Here is a 17,834-nt window from a genome sequence, read left to right as displayed (position 1 = left end):
GTTCTGGACGGGGCCTCCCACATGCTGGGGGAATCACGAGCTTGCGGCTCTGGGGTGGTGGAAAGGAATGGCTTTAAGCCTTGGTTTGGGAAGTTTCCATTAGGCAAGGTGGGTAGTGTTCCATGAATCTTACATTCACTTTTTTTTTTCCCCACATTCACTTTGAAAGAGGATGCAGTGCAGGAGATCTCTAAGTCACTGTGCTAAGCACTTCTTTTAAAATACAAAATAGCAATTTAAAAAATTCTGACAAATTATCAGTAAGTGAAAATATACTGACATGCAAAGAAGAATAACTGCAAACTTTCCAATCCCCATCATCTTAAGACAACTGTTAGTCATGACAACAATAGTACCAGCTTAATTTTTCTGCCCCTACCATAAGCCAAGCAGTGGGCAATGCCCTATAATACTGTGTTGCATATCTGAAAGTTGCTAAGAGAGTGTACTTGAAATGTCCTTATCCAAGAAAAAAAATTGTATCTATGTATGGAGATGGAATTTAACTAGACTTGCTGTGGCACTCATTTTGAATATATACAAATATTGAATCATTATGTTGTACATTTGAAACCAGTATAATGTTACCTATCAATCACACCTCAATAAAAATTTTTTTAAAAGAAATGTAATCATTCCTATTTACAGATTAGGAAACTGAGGTTTAGATATGCTCAGTGACGTAGCTGAGAGTGTTCACCAGTGAGAAGTGGGATCTGGAATTAAACTCAGCTTTGCCTAACTGTGGAATCCGCTCTGCAGGAGTGGAGGTCTGTAGGTGTGCAGAAAGAAAATAGAACTTCCAATGATACGCATTTTTATCCGTTCTTTGAACATGTACTCTATCTCATTCCGTTGATGCATTACTCTTGTGAATATTTTATAATGTACATGATGTTAATAGAATTCTACATGTATATAACTGTAGAAATAAATAAATATAAAGTATTCATATATTGAGAACGAATGGGGCTGTATGAACAAAAATATTTAGAGGCCACTGCACTATGTTATAACTTAAGGAGCAGTTTTTATACATGGATCATGTGTTTGAATATATTGGTGTACATGATTTTTTTAAGTAAAAATGGATAATGCATATGCTTTTTTTCTACTTCCTATATTGCAATCATTTTTTCCGTGTCAATAAATATTCACCTACAACAATATTTTTAATGTAAGTACTGGGCTCCTTAAGCACTAATTTTGAAAGTAAAACCTGATGATTTAGATCAAGGATCCGATAACCATCCTACGTTCCGATGCCTTCACCCCAACCCCACCCTAATGAATGGTAGAATAATTAAGTATGAATAAATAACTAAGTATCTGAAAGCCAAGGATTTTTCTTAAAAATGCATCTCTCTTTCAAAAAGAATTGAAATCGGGGTCTCAGAGAGATATTTTCCTGTTTGTCTCCATATCAGCATTATTCATAAGAGCCAAAAAGTGGAAGTACTCCAAATGCCCACCCATGGATGAGTGGATTAATAAAAGTGGTATTTACAGATTATGGAATATTAGCCTTAAACTACAGGAAATTCTGACACACGGCAGTGTGGATGAACCTTGAGGACTTTATGCTAAGTGAGAGAAGCCAGTCACAAAAAGACAAATATTGTATGGTTTCACTTATATAAGACACCCAGAATAGGCAAAATTCATAGAGACAAAAAGGAGACTGATGGCTGATTTAGAGGCAGGGGGGCGGAAAGGGGAGGTGTTACTGTTTAATGCACACAGAGTTTCAGTTTTGCAAGATGAAAAATCTTGGAGATTGATGTGGTGATGGTTGCATAACAATGCGAATGTGCTTAATACCACTGAACTGTACACTTCAAAGTGGCTAAGTGGTAAAAAAACAACAACAACAACAACAACAAAACGCATCTCACCATCCTAGGCGGGGCCCAGAGGAAGCAAACTCCCAAGTGTTAAGTCTCCACTCTGTACGAGGCCCCCTGCAAGGTGCTCCGTCTCATTCCATTCTCACAACAAACCTCTTAAAGAAAGGGGACCTGAGATTCCGATGGCTTGAAACTGGCTTAAGGTCACAGCATTAGCAGATGAGGAGGGCCTGACTCGCTCAACCTCCTGCCTGCCTGTTCGAATCCAGAGTTTGTGCCTTTCCCCAGTGTCTCCTACAAAGGATGGAGGATGGCCGCAGCTCAGTAATAAAAGGAAGACCGGACACGCAGTCTGCCTCCGTCCCTGGCCTGGTCCGGCTCCCTGCACGCTGTAGGTGCTAGGCATTAAATCTTCAAGAATGAGTAAGGTTGAGAAATGAGAAAAAGGCAAGATATGCCAAGGGCACAGCTGACCGAGGGCTCATTTCCTGCCTTCTCACTCGTAAGCTATCTCCTCAAGTGACTAATATTAGACTCAGAGCCACTCCACCGATAACACCACTTAACATGGTAGAGTCCACTGCCTGCTGTCCTCACTGCCTTCTCCCAAGGACAGCAAGGAACCATGGAGGACCCCTTACACAAGGGTAAGTCAAAATGGTAAATCTGAGATTGTCGAGGAGACCCAGGGACTGTAGGTCCGGTCTTGTCCACCTGAACTGTGATGAATGCATCATCCCTTAGTTATGAACTAAGCTGTTGAAATGAAGGTTCATATGCATAACATAACATCAGGCAGACCTGACATTCTGTGCATAGAGCAGATGAAAAGGCGTCCACTGTACGGGATGGATGATACTTTCCAAATTCAGGGCTCTTCAGAAAAAGCAAGTTCAGAACTTGATGAATGTTTACCCTTTCTAAGATTTACTGGAATGAAAATCACAGGGAGCAAGAATCTGGCAGGGAGTACAAAGAAAACGCTTGCCAGAACTGCTTATCTTTGAAAGGCATTTTAATACTGAGCTTTCAGCAAATAAATAAACCCACGCTTCACAAAGTCAAGTCCATAGAACACCGGTCTGGCAAGAGGCTCCCCCATCAGGGAAAAGTAAGTGTGGGAAACACTGCTATGTGTCTTCTTCTGGGAGATTCTCCATGCACGTGGGCAGTTCGGAAATAAATTGAAAAAAAAACTTGAACCTTGTTTAACTTTTAACCACATACTTCTTACACTTATTTCTCCATGGTTCCCTATTAGTTGTGATCTTGTTTGTTTATTCAACATAACAACGCTTAACATCTGACCAAGCCATGGGGAAATGTTAAACCAGAACATGGCAACAGAAATAAAATCTACGCAAAGCTTCTTAATCGCACACTCAGAACATGGGAATGATATTCCACCAACCTCATGCGTGGAGAAGACATGAATGAGTTCATGTTTGTAAAGCATGTAAAACAGCCTGGCACTTAGAAGTATTGACAAATCATTAAAAATAAATGAACTATGAACGCACTGAACTGATTCACAAAACCACCTGTCTGTATCTTTAAGCCCAGCCTTAAAATAGAGTCATCACACCAGGAGCGAGAAAAGTCCCTTCTCATCAGGCTTTTCACAAAAGCGTTTTGCTGATTCATTAAAGGCCCCAGCCTGAAATTAGACAGAAACATTAAACTCCTGTCGAGTCAGCCTTCTTTGTTCTGCCAGCAAGGAAGATGATGATTCTTACAAGCTTGTGTCAGAATATGAAAAAAGGGGACTCCTGACAGCGGTCAAGAGCACTAGGCATTGGGTCCTAAGTCTGCCACCGTCCAAGCCATGTGACCGCGACAGTAAACGGCTTACTCTCTCCAAAGCTCAGTTTCTCTCTCTGTAAAATGGGGATATTCATAGTGCCTACTGTCACAGGATCGGAGGAAAGGGTAAACATATTAAGCATAACAACACCACGTAATAAGAGAAAAAGAAGCTGAGCTCCAGAGAGATTAGTTACCCTCAGTTATACAGGAAGTGCCTGGGCCTGGATTTGAACCCAAGCAGTTTAATTCCAAAGCTTTTATCTTCACTATGGCCTCCCTCTTGATGTGAGTGAGGACAGTCTCAGCCCAGCACCTAGCCCAGGGGAGCTGCTATTTTTATTATTGTAACTGATTTAAGGGGATGATCTTGTAGAGCTTTAAGTGCTCTAGAGGTGTAAGAAGTCGTGGAAGAGGTTCTTTAAAGCCTTTGGGTTTTTTTTCCCCCTCCCTTCATTAACTGCTCTCAAGGCATCCAGAGAAGTTCCTTTCCCATGGGAAACAGCTGCCTTTTGTAGCGCAGCTGTAAATTGTGAAGTATTCCCTCCCATTTGAAGCTGGGTGATAATCTACTCTCATTCTGACCCAGCCCTGAATTGTAAATTTTAGTCACTCACTTTTCCTTAGAAGCCAAAGTGCCCTAGTCACATAGTTCTTGGTAACTTCCACCTTTCAGGATCTTCAAAAAAACAAAAACAAGAAAGAAAAGAAAAGAAAATGCTTTGCTTTTACAAACTCATTTGTGACTGGCTCAGTGATAAGAACCTTGCACCCCCCTTGCCGTGTCAGCTTTCAGGAATTCTCTGTTTGTCTGCGTTGTGTTACCCGAGTGGTTTGTTATCTTTGCAGCTTAAGGGCTGACTTGGACATTCAGACTGTCAACTATTTAAAGAAAATGGAACTCCCCACGCCACTATTTTAATTAACTTTCAGAGAGCAAGGTTTCCTACTGGTTATGATAAGGTTAACTTAAAATACTCTTAAGGAAACGAGGCAGGAAGCACAATAAGAAGGGGAGGATAGCTGTTTTTAAAGGCATTCTAGGAAGAAGAGTTTGAGCAAAGCCATGAAGGCAAAGTAGTACAGGGTATGTGGAGAAAAGAGAAGAGAAGCAGGAACAGATATTAAGGAGTATGAACAGTAGAGTATGGGAGGTTAAAATGTATGAAACAGATTAAGTGGGGCCTTGAATGCCAGCTTAGGGTCTTGGAAGATGAGAAATTGTAAGAGATGTGTGGAAGTCAACACCAATGACCACATTTATGTCCTAGGAAGATAACAAGGGGTTACGTGCAGGTGGTGGTGAATGATGGAATCAGAACAGATCTGAGGACTCACCGGCTATGTGATACCATCTCTTTGGGCCTAAATTTTCCATCTATTAATTTGCTAAGTGGCGATGATAACCACTGTGGTGGGAATTAAATGAAATCAGGCACAGACCAAAGTAATGCTGTAGAAAGCAGTCAAACAAACAATACATACAGACGTATTTTAGAGGCTGAGCAGAGAAGCATAAGGGCTGAGAAAGTCAGGGTTCTGATAACGAGAAGGAAAGAAGGGAGCTGTCTGACAGATGGAGAAAAGGGATGGGAGGGAAGAGGGAAAATCCTGCGAGATGATTTAAGAGAGACTGTGGTTATTCAAGGGGAGACAGAGGAGGAGGAGTTAGTCAGGGGGCTGGGATGCTGCTGGGTTCAGCTTTGGAAATTTGAAATTTGAGAAAGAAGGAGACATTCACAAGGAGTGGGAGGACCAGAGCAGCTTTAAGAATTAGGTGTTTCAATCACTGTTTTAATTAAAAAAGCCACATTGCCCTAGTCTAGGAGGGTAGCATCTGGGAATCTTTTTTTGGTCCACGTTTAAACCTCAGGGAGTAAACTCAGTGAAGTTCTAAAAGCCAAGAGCAGCAACCACCATGCAGACCAACAGAAAAGTGGAATTCAGAACTGCCACCGTGGGAGCCCTTGACAGAAAGCCAGATTCTCTGGAAAGGCAAGCCCTGGTGCCTAGACTGGCACTGACCCATTTTAGGCCTTCAGTAAATGTTATTGGATGAAGCTGTAAACTTTGTATAATTTTCATTTAGTGGTATCAAGAATGCATAAATTCCATTCCAGCACTTTGGACTTTACCTCCTTTGAGGAATCTCCCTTTGCTTGTTCTCCAGCTGAGACATATCACTTAAGAAAATAATCACAGATAACCCCAGCCCCAGCTACACAAAGATGGTCATCACAGCATTGTTTATATCGGCCAAGGGAAACAATTCATTTTTAAGACAAAAGGGGAGAGGCAGATCATGTCCATCAATTTCATGGAATATGAAAGTGGCAACTACAGGAACTGTTCTAGGCACTTTGTAAACATTAATTCATTTAGTCCCCGTAACAGTTCTATGGGGGTGTATACTAGTAATATACATCCCATTTTACAGATGAGGAAACTGAGGCTTGGTGAGTTTAAATAACATGTTCAAGGTCACACAGGTAATAAGCTGCAGGCCTGGGGTTTGAGCGAGGCTGTCTGAGTGAGCGTCTTTGCCCCAAACACTAGGCAACATTGCCACGTGGTATTTTGCTTGATTTTCTTAAATTAGTTTCATAACAAAACTTTGGAGAAAAAAATATATCCTTTCCATCCAGGGGAGGAGGTAGATCAGAGAGGGAACGAGCGGTGGCAATGAACCAAAATTCTGCTTCGTATCCAATGACAAAAGTTCGCATTTCCTGTTCTTTCTTTCGCCCTCATCAGCAATAACTAAGGCTCATAAAACAAACTGTCATCTACAAAGTCCTTGAACATCACTCATAGCCTCAAAACTACCCTGCCAAGTCACATTTTCATTAGTCCCAATTTACAGATGAGGAAAGCGAGGCTGAGAAAAGACAGATGGCTCATTCATCGTCACACTGCTAGTATCTTGATTCCCAGTCACAAGTTCTTTCTACTGCTCAGCGTGGTTTAGACAGTTTCAAAATGGGGTCCTCCATTTCATTTTTCTAATAATCACTGAGGAAACCGCCAGGAGCAAACTGAAGTTAAGGACTGGTTGGGGCTTGGCCAGACTAACTCATCAACCTTGAAAGCTTAGGGCTAACAGGTCTGGATTACCCAAGGACTGTCCCTTTTAAGCCTTCTTCTGCCACAGGCAAGCGTTCCTCCCTGAGGAAAGTTTATAGAATTAACTTTTCTTGCGTCTTCTTTCCCCTGACATGTTATTACAGCTTCTTCAGACTCACCCAAGTCCCAAAAGTCTCTTTGGAGGTTGCCAAGAGACGGGACAGGATGATGACAAGGATAAGGGTACTAATGACACTGTAACAGTGAATAATAACAGCCAACATGCATAGAGAGCTTGCTACACACCAGACACTACTCTGAGCAATGTTTCTACACAATTACTCTGACAACAGACCTAGGCAGTAGGTGCCATTTTCCTGATGAGGAAATGATGCTCCAAGAGTGTCTGTCCATCACATGCTTGACCAGGAGGAAGTAGGGGAGGAGGTGGGGGAGGAAGGGTTAGCAGTCCACAGACGGCAGAGTGTGAGCTTCGGTCCTGAAGTCCTTCCTCATAAATCAACTTCAGACTCACCCCCTGCGCGAGGACCGCATTCCTCACATATCTGATCTTCTGAGGAAATACGGCTCCTCCAGGAAAGACAACAGTGGAGAACACAGCCGTTCTTGATGTTAATGAGCTAGACTCATTTATCCTCTTTTTTATGCCCTGATAGTTCCTTTTTAATTAAAAAGTTTGGTGTTCACTGGTTTTTCTGACTCCTTCAAAGCCTACTTCCTAACCTAAGAAATTAAAAAAAATAATATAGCACCATACAGAGCTAACAGGAGAATGTGGTGGGTGGATCATGATGTGTTAAGTGGACGCCTCCGTCATTCTACCAAACTGTGCGCAGGCGTGGAAAGTGGCTAGAGTTTCTGAAGCAAAGCGTGCATGACTCGGTGACTGAAAGTTTTCAAGCTAGTAAAGTATTGTTTGGTTATCAGTCCATTAAGGAGCACATTATGCAAAGACTGCACGGTGGGGGGGCGGTGAGGAGCGATGTGTACTAGCTGATCTGTAAATAATCTACAGGTAAAGTTTACCCGGAGTGGAACATTAACACAGAGGAGGCGAGGCTTTCAATGGGTCCTTGGCCCGTGAGCTGTTTCTAATTGGAGGTCTTGCCTCCACCCTTAACCCTTTCTACTATTCCAACTGCAACTATTGCATGAAAAGAACAGAATGGAGCAGATAGAGGGTGAATTCAAATATAAACATTCTCTGATGATTTGGCCAGTTAGGCAGTTAGATGTCTAGGTGGCAACAATACAACTGCTAGGTCAAGTGTATGAAGGGTGAGGCCCCTTCAGGGCAGCTGCAAAAAGAAAGCCCCTATTAATCCCTTAACGAAGCAGCTGATGGATTTAATCTTTTTGTGATTGTGGTATAACTCTGCAAACACAGGATTATTATAAGTGTAAAAAAAATCAGCACAGGCTACTAAAGCTTTTTATAGATTTCTTCATCTTGCTAACAGATGACAGAAAATAGAACTTTGGGGGGCTTCTCAGTACGATTTGCTGTCACTCTGGCTTGGAAAATCCTAAGAAAGCTTCATTCCTGGATTCATTCACAAAAAGAATAGGTCTCTATTTGAAGAGGAAAGAGACCTCAGTCTCTTGCTTTGGGATCTAGTTTCTTTTGATTCTGCATCCATTGTTATTTAAAATAGCATTAAGAGATTCAGCTAGGGTTATTTTGCACAGTAATATCAGAAAAGGAACTATTACCTGGTGTAATCCCCTTTGGCTTCCTGAAATAAAGAACAAAGACAGATGATCAATTTGCAGTAAAGTTAATGAAGGTAAAGGAATTTTACTCTTGATCATTTCCTCCTCTTAAAATGCCTGCGTTTTGTTTTGAAATTTTTTTTCACACGGAACACTTTCCCTAAGATCATGGAGAAGAATGTGGCATTTAAGAAATCGCTAGTACCCATGAACTATTTCTTGTTTTTAACAGAAGAGACAAATCTGGGGTGGGGGGAGGAAGCATGTTTGGAGATTTCTCCTTTTATGTTTGGAAGATCCCATGATAACGTCTTGTCCATCAGATCAGCACAGTTTTTAGTCTGGACACAGACTGTTTAAACCATGACACAGGTAATCAGCACATGCCATTTTTTTTTTAAACCAGCATGGCACACACTGGTTTTTCAGCTACTTGTGCCTTTAAGAATTAAAGGGCTCTTTAACTCAACCTCAAGAAAACTATACAAAAGTTACTAAACTTAAATGCAAATTACAGCTGTTGTAACAACTGCCGCTTCCCAAACGCAAGCATCCCGGAGCTTTTGGCCAGGAGTACAGTCTGAACTCTTCTCCGTTGGAGAAGCCTCAATTTCATTTTCCTCTGAGACATACAATATCACACTCCCGTTCATGCAAACTAGACTAAAACAGAAAAGAGTGGCTCACATTTTACACTGACAAACGACCAGGCAGCTTTAAAAAGCCATGATATGGTATATTTATTTTCTTTCTGGCTTACTTCACTTAGTCTGACAATCTCCAGGTCCACCCATGTCGCTGCAACTGGCATTATTTTATTCTTGTTTATGGCTGAGTAGGAAACTAACATAGCATTCTACACCGACTATACTTCAATTAAAAAAAAAAAAAAGCCGTCAGCCACTGGCCCGTGCAAAAGTTTTAAGAGTTGCAGGCAGTTCATCACAACCAACAAACAAAGGGAGAGGGTAAGAGGCAGCGGGTCAAGTCTTACCTGCAGAACAAGCGCTGCTAACCTGAAGACAGTTTCGCTGTCTACTTCGATTTGCCCCTGTCGGTGGAAATAGAAAGCATCACTGAACACAGGCTGCCCTAGGTCGTAGCAAACGGCTGTGGAGTTGGGGAAGCTGTCACGGCTTGGCACCTCCACTTTACGAGCAAATGCAGATCATACCATTGCAGAGGAAAGGGAGGGGGGCGTGGAGAGACACAGCCAGGGTTAAGGGAAAGCCACAGCGTGTGTGTGTGTGTGTGTGTGTGTGTGTGTGCGTGCGCGCGTGCGCGTGCGTGCTTTAATTAGCTGTGGGAATTTGTTTCGAAAGCAGTATTCTGGAAGGGGCACTGATGACTTTGAAATTGAAAATTCAGACAGCTTCTAAGGGAATGATTTTTATCTCTACAAGTTCATTTTTAAGCTTTGATTTTCTTAGATTAGTTTGTTCAGTGTTTTCCTTTGAATTATTATTTGAACATTTTTTTCTCTGTGTCATAGCACAGTGATTTTGGTACACACACAATTCAAATATTATAAAAAATGTAAACCTGCTTTTGCCTCAATGACACATTATTGAATGAATATTTGTACTGTTACAGAGAAAATGTAAAGCCTTAAGAATCAGTTACAGCAAATGCTTAAGAGACCAAAATTCTGTTGCTTTATTTTGAAGTTTGATGAACTTTAACTTATCATTTTTCGGTTATTTTATTTTTTATCCTTTAACATCCCAAAGAAAAGTAGGAGTTTTAGGTTGTGACTAATAACAAAACTTCTTCAGTTGCCTAGTAGAGATAAGTGTGTGGGAGTACTGCCTCTTTAAGGACACTCACGTGCACCTTCATTTATTTTGTTAAATGTGATGATATGTGTAAATACTATTACTGCCTTATGTGACAAATAACAACATTGAGTGTATAGCTGGGTCTTTATTAAAAAGAATTTTTTTTTTGGTGAGATGCTCGTTTGTAAGCATTAAAACATGTTAAAACAATTCCATCTAACCCCCGCCTTGGGTAAATCTTGCATAATTAGTAGTTGAAAGCATACGGTGCTTAAGAACATGGAACTCATAGGTCTGGAAACGACTCTGCACTGGTTTTTTTCTTCTTTCTACCTGTTGCATCTGGGCTGGAGAGTTTTCAAGTTATACCAAGTGCATCAGTGGTGAATAATTAAATAGTTTTGAAGTAAACACACACTTAGGCTTATAGAAGGAGTTAGCTCAGCGAGAATTTCTGGAAGGTTTGTGGATGTCTCTCTAGTTTCCAAGTGATTTGATTGGGCTTCTCAAACAAATAAACAAACAAAACCCTTAAAACAATAATTCTTTTAGAAGCCATAAAATAAAATAAACTCCAAACCTGGGACATTATAGTATCAGCAGTGATAATTATCTGTGTTTCCCTTCTATTACAAAATGAAAACAAATTAATTTCATCCTCTAATACCTAAGTCTCCCTTCTGAAACCTGAGGCAGTGGATCTGCTTCAAAGTTTTTTGCTTCAAAAGCTGACAGGCCGAGAGCCTTGGAATTCAAAGCTCGCCTATAATCTCTAGAAACAGATTACAAAATCAAAGAGAAGCCAGGTTGATTGCAGAAATCAATTGCCCTCTGTCTTTCAGGCAAGAGACAGCAGTTTCCTAATCTGGTGAAAGATGATGAAGAAGTTAATCCAACAGGTGAGGTTGGTGATGATCAAGATTAAATTTTAGCAAGGTTAAACTCCTTACCTTCAAAGCAAAGAGAAAAACCCCAAAAACAGAAAACCCCAAAACTCACACAGTGGGAGGGGGCTCAGAGAGGGAACTCAAAAACATCTTTGAGTTTTGAAATGAGACCTGAATTCAAAGTTACAGTCAAATTTGTCTTAAAATCGGGGAGAAGAGAAAAAGAGGGTTAGTTCAAATATTAAAGAGAAACTCTAGATGAATAAAATATGTTGAAAATGATTGCCAACTTGCCTGACACCCCGTGACCCCTTTGCCTCCTCAGAACCTTAGCTGAGCCATTCAAACAATATTTTAGATACCAACTTTCCAATTTCGTCAATGGAAGTTCAGCAGATAACAAGACCTCGAACAGATACTCTTAAGGAAGCTGCCAGATAATTCTCTACCTTAGAAGGGTTATTAAATATTAAATATGCTGAAGTGAGGAGCCAAAGCCTGAAAAGGTACCCAGCTCGGGCAGCTCCAGAGGAATGGCGAGGCAGATATGAAACTCACTTGTGGACTTCTTCACCTACACAAGTGGCCCCAACACAGTTCTGATGGAAGAAGGTGATGATGGGGTGGAGGGGAAGGGCCTTTGAAAATCTCGTTCCAGGAAGAGAGTGAAATGCACGTTGGCAGAGCCCCACATTCCTTGATACATCTCGGCCCCCACCTCACCTTTCAGTTAACCACTGTTCTGGAAACCCAAGGCAACATATTTTAAGTTTTAACACTGATTGTTCAGGTTACTTGACTTGGGTGTGTGGAGTTCACCGAACAATAGATCAACCAAGAAAAATACTATTTTGCCTGGTTCTCAGTGATTTCGTAGGGTAAAATTTAATTAAGACTTGTACAGGACTCCAGAATTTCATGCCTGAAGGGTAAAAGTCCTTTAGAAACGGCGGTCTGCTCAAGGATAGAACATTTCTTTGACTTACAACCATGGCAACAGAGGTAACCTTATAGGTACCAGGCAAACTAACACTCGAGAAAGGGATCACCTCAAAGGCAGAGGCAACAGGATCCTTCAGTGGGTTTCCATGACTGTCAAGGATAAACAGAGAAGTGGAGAAGTGAGTCAGATGATGTGGCCAGATGCACAGAGGTAACATGAAACAATGTCAGGTTCTGGCGCTACACCCTCCCAGCTAACGGAAGTGGATTATGGGTTCAATCTCTGGACAGTGGGTTCAGGCTCCACACAGGACATCTTATTTCTGTCCCTGGCTGTTGGTCCAGTTGACCAAAACGTCATGCTAATGAGGTAAACTCTAGGTTTTGATTCCCAAGTAGGAGAACAGAGTAAAAGTTTTAGAACTTGAAAGGGCACTTAGTGAAACCATGACTCCTATGATTGTACAGATGATGGCACTGAGGATCGGGAACACGAAGCACACTACCCAGTCCCACAGCAGAGGCTGACTCTGGACCCTTCTCACTCACCACGCACCACTTAACTCGCTAGGACTCCAGTGCAAATCTCACCATGAATCTTCCAAAGGTGTGCTTTTGGTAAAAACTGCGATCAAGTTAAGACCAGGAAAGTGACTCCAAATGCCACCTCCACTGTTGGTGGAACAGTATGTCCCCATCAAACATACACACTCCAGTAAAATGGGAAAACCATTTTCTGAAGACCCATTCTGCATTTTCTGTATCGAGATGGTACTCCATGGAAATTATTCCGCACTATAGCAATGGAAATTAATAGCTCAGTCACAAATACTTAGTATTGAGAACCACTTGACAAAATGTTGAGAAACCTCAGTGTGTTTCTAAGTCTATTACCAAACATCCACTTTAGGGTTAAGTCTACCAAAAATAATAATAATAATAACTTGTAAAACATCAACAAATAAATGTAGAAGATATGAAAGAGAAAAAAATCACCATCTGCAACAATCATAGTACTAATTGATTTAGGTAATCATCTTCAATAAATAAAAACTGCTGGAAGATAGGTGAGAAACAAGACCAAATATTTACATAATCACAGAGGCTATCTCCAGAGGGGACAATTAATTACAACGGGGAAAACGGTAACTCTTCAACAGTGAAACCTGACAGATAACCATTTTAACGAAGGAATGAGGTACCACCAGTGACTGGGAAGAGCACCGTCATGTGTCTCCGGATGAAATATATTGAGAAGGATACAACCTCACCTGTACACAGCGCTGTGCTGGTAAATGTAAATGTTTCACCACCAGAAGCGGGGGAGGGGGTATGAGCCCCGGTTTGCAGCATTTGCTGATTTCCGTGGTATGAATATTGCCACCATGGCTGACTTCAAGCTACGAATATGACATCCCAGAACAAGGAGTCGGGAAGAGATGTGAGAATTGGCTCTCACAGCTGGTACTAACCAGCTCCAGCACACCGCTGGGCAGTATTCCTGTAAAATTACATCACTCGATCTAATCATGAGGAAGCTTCAGACAAACATCTGGCCCATCCTCCTCACAAATGTCAATGTGGTGAATGCCAAAGGAAGGCTGAGGAACTGTTTGAAAGCCAAGGAGACTAAAGAATCATAACAACTAAATGCAGTGAGTTATCCTGGCTCAAGAAATAAAGTTGTTATAAAGGCGTCATTAGTACAATTGAATTGCATGGCAGGCAATGGGATAGATTCAATGTTAAATGTTCTGAATGTGATCATTGTTAACATGGTTAATAAGAGATGTCCTTGATCCCAAGAAATATACCATGAAATATTTAGGAGTAAACAGTGTAACTTACTCTCAAATGGTTCAGAAAAAAATTTCAAGGGAGGGGGGAAGAGAGAGAGAGAAAAAGCACCAGGAGTACAAATGTGTCAATATGTCAACGACTGGTGAATTTGGTTTGATAGACATACTGGCATTTTTTGTGTGTGTGTCCTATTCTTGCAACTCTTCCGTAAGTCTGAAATTATTTCAAAATAAAAAGTTGGTTAAAGAATAAATTGGGAATTTGGGGTTAACACATACACGCTACTATATATGAAACAGATAACCAACAAGGACCTACTGTGTAGCACAGGGAACTATATTCAATACCTTGTAATAACCTATGATGGAAAAGAATCTGCAAAAGAATATATGTGTGTGTAACTGAACCACGTTGCTGTATACCTGAAGCACTATAAACCAACTATACTTCAATTTTTTAAAAGTTTGTTAAAAATTAACGTATTTTCCTGAGTGTTGCATATCTGTTTGTCTTGACTGCCTTGTACCCTGCCCCCCTTTTCTGAGCAGAATATCCCATTTTTCGGGAAAATTGCTTCTTTCCTTGCTGCATCTAATGGAAATACAATCGTCCTTCTGTGGGCAAGTGATGGGTGATGGTCCAAAGATCTTCCCAGGGGTTTTCCAAATTAGAACTAAGGGAAGAAAGCGTGCTCTCTCTGGGGATGGCACTGGGAAGATGTGAACCAGAGGGAATCAATGCACAGATGAACAGAAAGGGGCTTCTTAACATTGGATTCTTAACAACTGTATCCACTGCTGAGCTGGGCCAGACTTCCAAGTCTGGTTAAAATTCAAAAAATTGTCACGGAAGATGCCTTGGGCGCTGCTTAGATGCGCTCACCTTCGTTTACTGCCAAGCCTGCAAACAGTGCGAAGAGGCAGTGCGATAAGGACACAAGTGAGTGCGTGGATGCAGCTCCCTGGGGCCTCTCAAATTCCTCCTGTGCACACGGCCGCACGGAGGGAGGCCTCCGCCAGGCCAGGGAGGCCCGGAGCTGTGGGCCGACTAGTTCATCCACAAATAAGCTGGTGGGCTGGCCACATCAACACTTAACACTGACCTCCCATCTAACGAGGCAGTCCTTGCTAGGCCTTAAAAACATACCTCCTTGTGCTATTTCCTATTTTCTAGGGGTTATCACGCCCTTAGAAAGCCAGGTCATAATGACCACACCTGCATCCCCCACTCCATGCATCAATAAACCAGTACTTTCTCCTTTTTCATCCAAGTTAGTTGTGAGAGGCAATGTTCATGGAGGGTGTTCTTAACGAATATTGCTCATTCGTTCTTCCAGATCAGGGTTTTGCAACCTCAGCAGAGTTGACATTTTGAGCCTGAGAATTCCTTATTGGGCGGGGGGCTGTCCTTTGCTTTCTAGGGTGTTAAGCAGCATCCCTGGCCTCTGCTCACCAGATTCCAGTAGAGGCCTCCCAGCCAGTTATGACAACCAGAAATGTCTCCAGGCATTTCCAAAGGGTTCCGTTTGGAATTCCAATTGAGAATCGCTGCTCTAGAGTCTCTAAGTTTGGAGTAAGCTAGAATCATCAGAAACTGAGCCAGAAGGTCTGTACCAGGTAAAATTGCTTCTTTGGAACGGTGTCCTGGCACCCCTCCCGCTACCCACCCTTATGCTGACAAACAGTATAAGAAACAACCCTCAGAAACTCATTATTTTAATAACTCTAGGTGTGCTGTCGAGGACATGGTTCATTACATCACATAATATCCCTTTACGAGGACCTGTGGGGGAAGTTTCTGATTTTTAGGACCTGGGGTGAGTGTGTTCCTTCGAGCAGCTGCTTTGTCTTTACCTTAATGACCACTGTGCATTATGTAAGTGACCATAACTCCCTCTTTGTTTTGGGTCTTAAGAGAAGCTGAATGTCAAATTTGCAGGCTGAATGCTTTATATTAACCTGAACTTTGGCAGCATCTAAGTATTTCCACCTTTATCTTCTCACTTACAAATAACTCTGATTTCATTGCTTAACAATTTTAGTATTTTTTCCTTTTTATTGAAGTGTGTACAGTAAAAGGCACAACTCTTAGTGTGCAGCTCGATGAATTCTGACGTGTGTATACACTCATATAACCATCCCTCAGATCAAGATGAAGGATCAAGATACATGCTTACTGATATTTTTCATCTTAGGGAAATGTATATATTTTTATAAACCACATCAAATCAATAAAATCATTTTGCAAATTAGGAAGGTACAAAATCATGCTGTAAAATTGTTTCAATTTGCAATTCTTTGATTAGTAACCAATTTGAGTATTTTCCTTGTAATTGCCTGTTATTAGCAATTGCCTGTGAGTGAAACAACTCTTTGTTTGCTTACCTATTTGAGAACTTCTGTTTTTTCTTTTAAATTGAAGTACAGTTGACTTACAATGTTGTGTTAGTTTCAGGGTACAGCACAGTGATTCAGTTATTCATATACACATTTTCTTTTTCATTATAGGTTATTACAAGCTACTGAATATAGTTCCCTGTGCTATACAGTAGGACCTTGTTGTTAACCTGTTGTACATATAGTAGTTTGTATCCGCTAATCCCAAACTCCTAATTTATCCCTCCCCCTACTGAGAACGTATGTGTCATTTGAGCTGTCAATATTAAAGCTTTGTCTTGTCTGTGGGGTAGAAATTGTGTCCTTCAAGCCATTCTCCTCGAATGTGCTCTCCTTTTCTTGTGAAGTCTGATTGGACACAGGCCTCTCAAACTGGAAGAATCTATGGGGCTTCAAGCAAGGAATTTTTTTTCTGAAACTCACTCAGTTCCTCCTCTGCAAAATGGGGAATGGTAATGTTGAATTTACTCAGTTGTTTAGAACATTAAATGAAATATAAATACGAAGCATTTATCATGAAGTCTAGCCCCCAAAGACTCTCAGTGTTATTTTCCCTGCACTGAAGTTTACCATGTTGCTTCTTACATTTTTGTTTGCTTGTTTTGTTTTGTGGGTGGGGAGGTAATTAGGTTTAGTTATTTATTTTTAGAGGAGGTATGGGGGATCAAACCCAGGACCTCATGCATGCTAAGCATGCTCTCTACCACTGAGCTATACGCTCCCCCCAACTTTTTACATTCTTATATATCATTATAGCCACAGTTCTCTACTTTGTTCTGAGATACTGTTCAATTTTTGTGTAGTTCCATAACACTTAATCACTGTTCCACTGTAATGTCTCAATATCTGGTACGATAAAGGCTTTAACTTTCCATAATAATCTTTGACATTCTTGTTTGCTTATTTTTTAAAAGAAATTTTAAAATAATCTTGTCAAGTTTTAAAAAAGATATAATAATTTGCCTCCCTCTTTGGAACCGTAATATGTCTCCACTGAAACTGCTTTACAGCGATCATAAAGTTTTATGATATACACACATCCTGTGTTAGGATTAATAATCAGTATTACATGTTTTCCTACATAAATGGGCAACTTTTTCAATCTATTAATTTGGTTATCATTATGTAGGTTTTTTTTTTAGTGTATTTAACTTGTATTCAATTTCTTCACCAAAGCCAATAATGCCAGTAAGTTTTAGCTAATTTATTTTCATTTTCTAGGCACATGGTGAAATTGTCTCCAAATAATATTTTGATGCAGTTCTTTGCCATGTATGGTAGTATAACTGACTGCATTGTATGAAGCAGATATTTTACTTAACACAGCAAAACAGCACGCCATCCATACACTGCTGGTGGATCAATTTAAGTTAGTTCTGGACCAACTTTTTGGCACGGTCCACTAAAGCTTAAAACACATACACACCATGGCCCGGCAATTCTGCTCCTGGGTATATACCTAACAGATATGTTTACAAATGTCCACTATAGGACAGAAACTAAGATCCTCATGACAGCACTATTTGTAAAAACCAAATACTGCAAGCTACCCAAATGCCCATTTATGTAAATGAACTGTGGCAT

General features: G+C 40.8%; 1 protein-coding gene across 4 annotated transcripts in view; it reads right to left on the bottom strand.

The window, feature by feature from the left end:
• FRMD4B (FERM domain containing 4B) overlaps nucleotides 1-17,834 on the bottom strand; it is a 284,910-nt gene that overhangs the window by 55,829 nt on the left and 211,247 nt on the right. For all 4 annotated transcript variants that reach the window (XM_064496320.1, XM_031470717.2, XM_064496319.1 and 1 more), the window contains 2 exons: nucleotides 9,442-9,498; nucleotides 8,448-8,470 (listed from right to left, as the gene is read on the bottom strand). In XM_064496320.1, the coding sequence (XP_064352390.1) occupies nucleotides 8,448-8,470; nucleotides 9,442-9,498 (80 nt within the window). The remainder of the gene's footprint in view (nucleotides 1-8,447; nucleotides 8,471-9,441; nucleotides 9,499-17,834) is intronic.

This window comes from Camelus dromedarius, chromosome 17, assembly GCF_036321535.1.
Source record: "Camelus dromedarius isolate mCamDro1 chromosome 17, mCamDro1.pat, whole genome shotgun sequence".
NCBI lineage: Eukaryota > Metazoa > Chordata > Mammalia > Artiodactyla > Camelidae > Camelus > Camelus dromedarius.
Note: the sequence above shows the minus strand (reverse complement) of the source record. Positions and strands in the feature narration are given on the sequence as shown.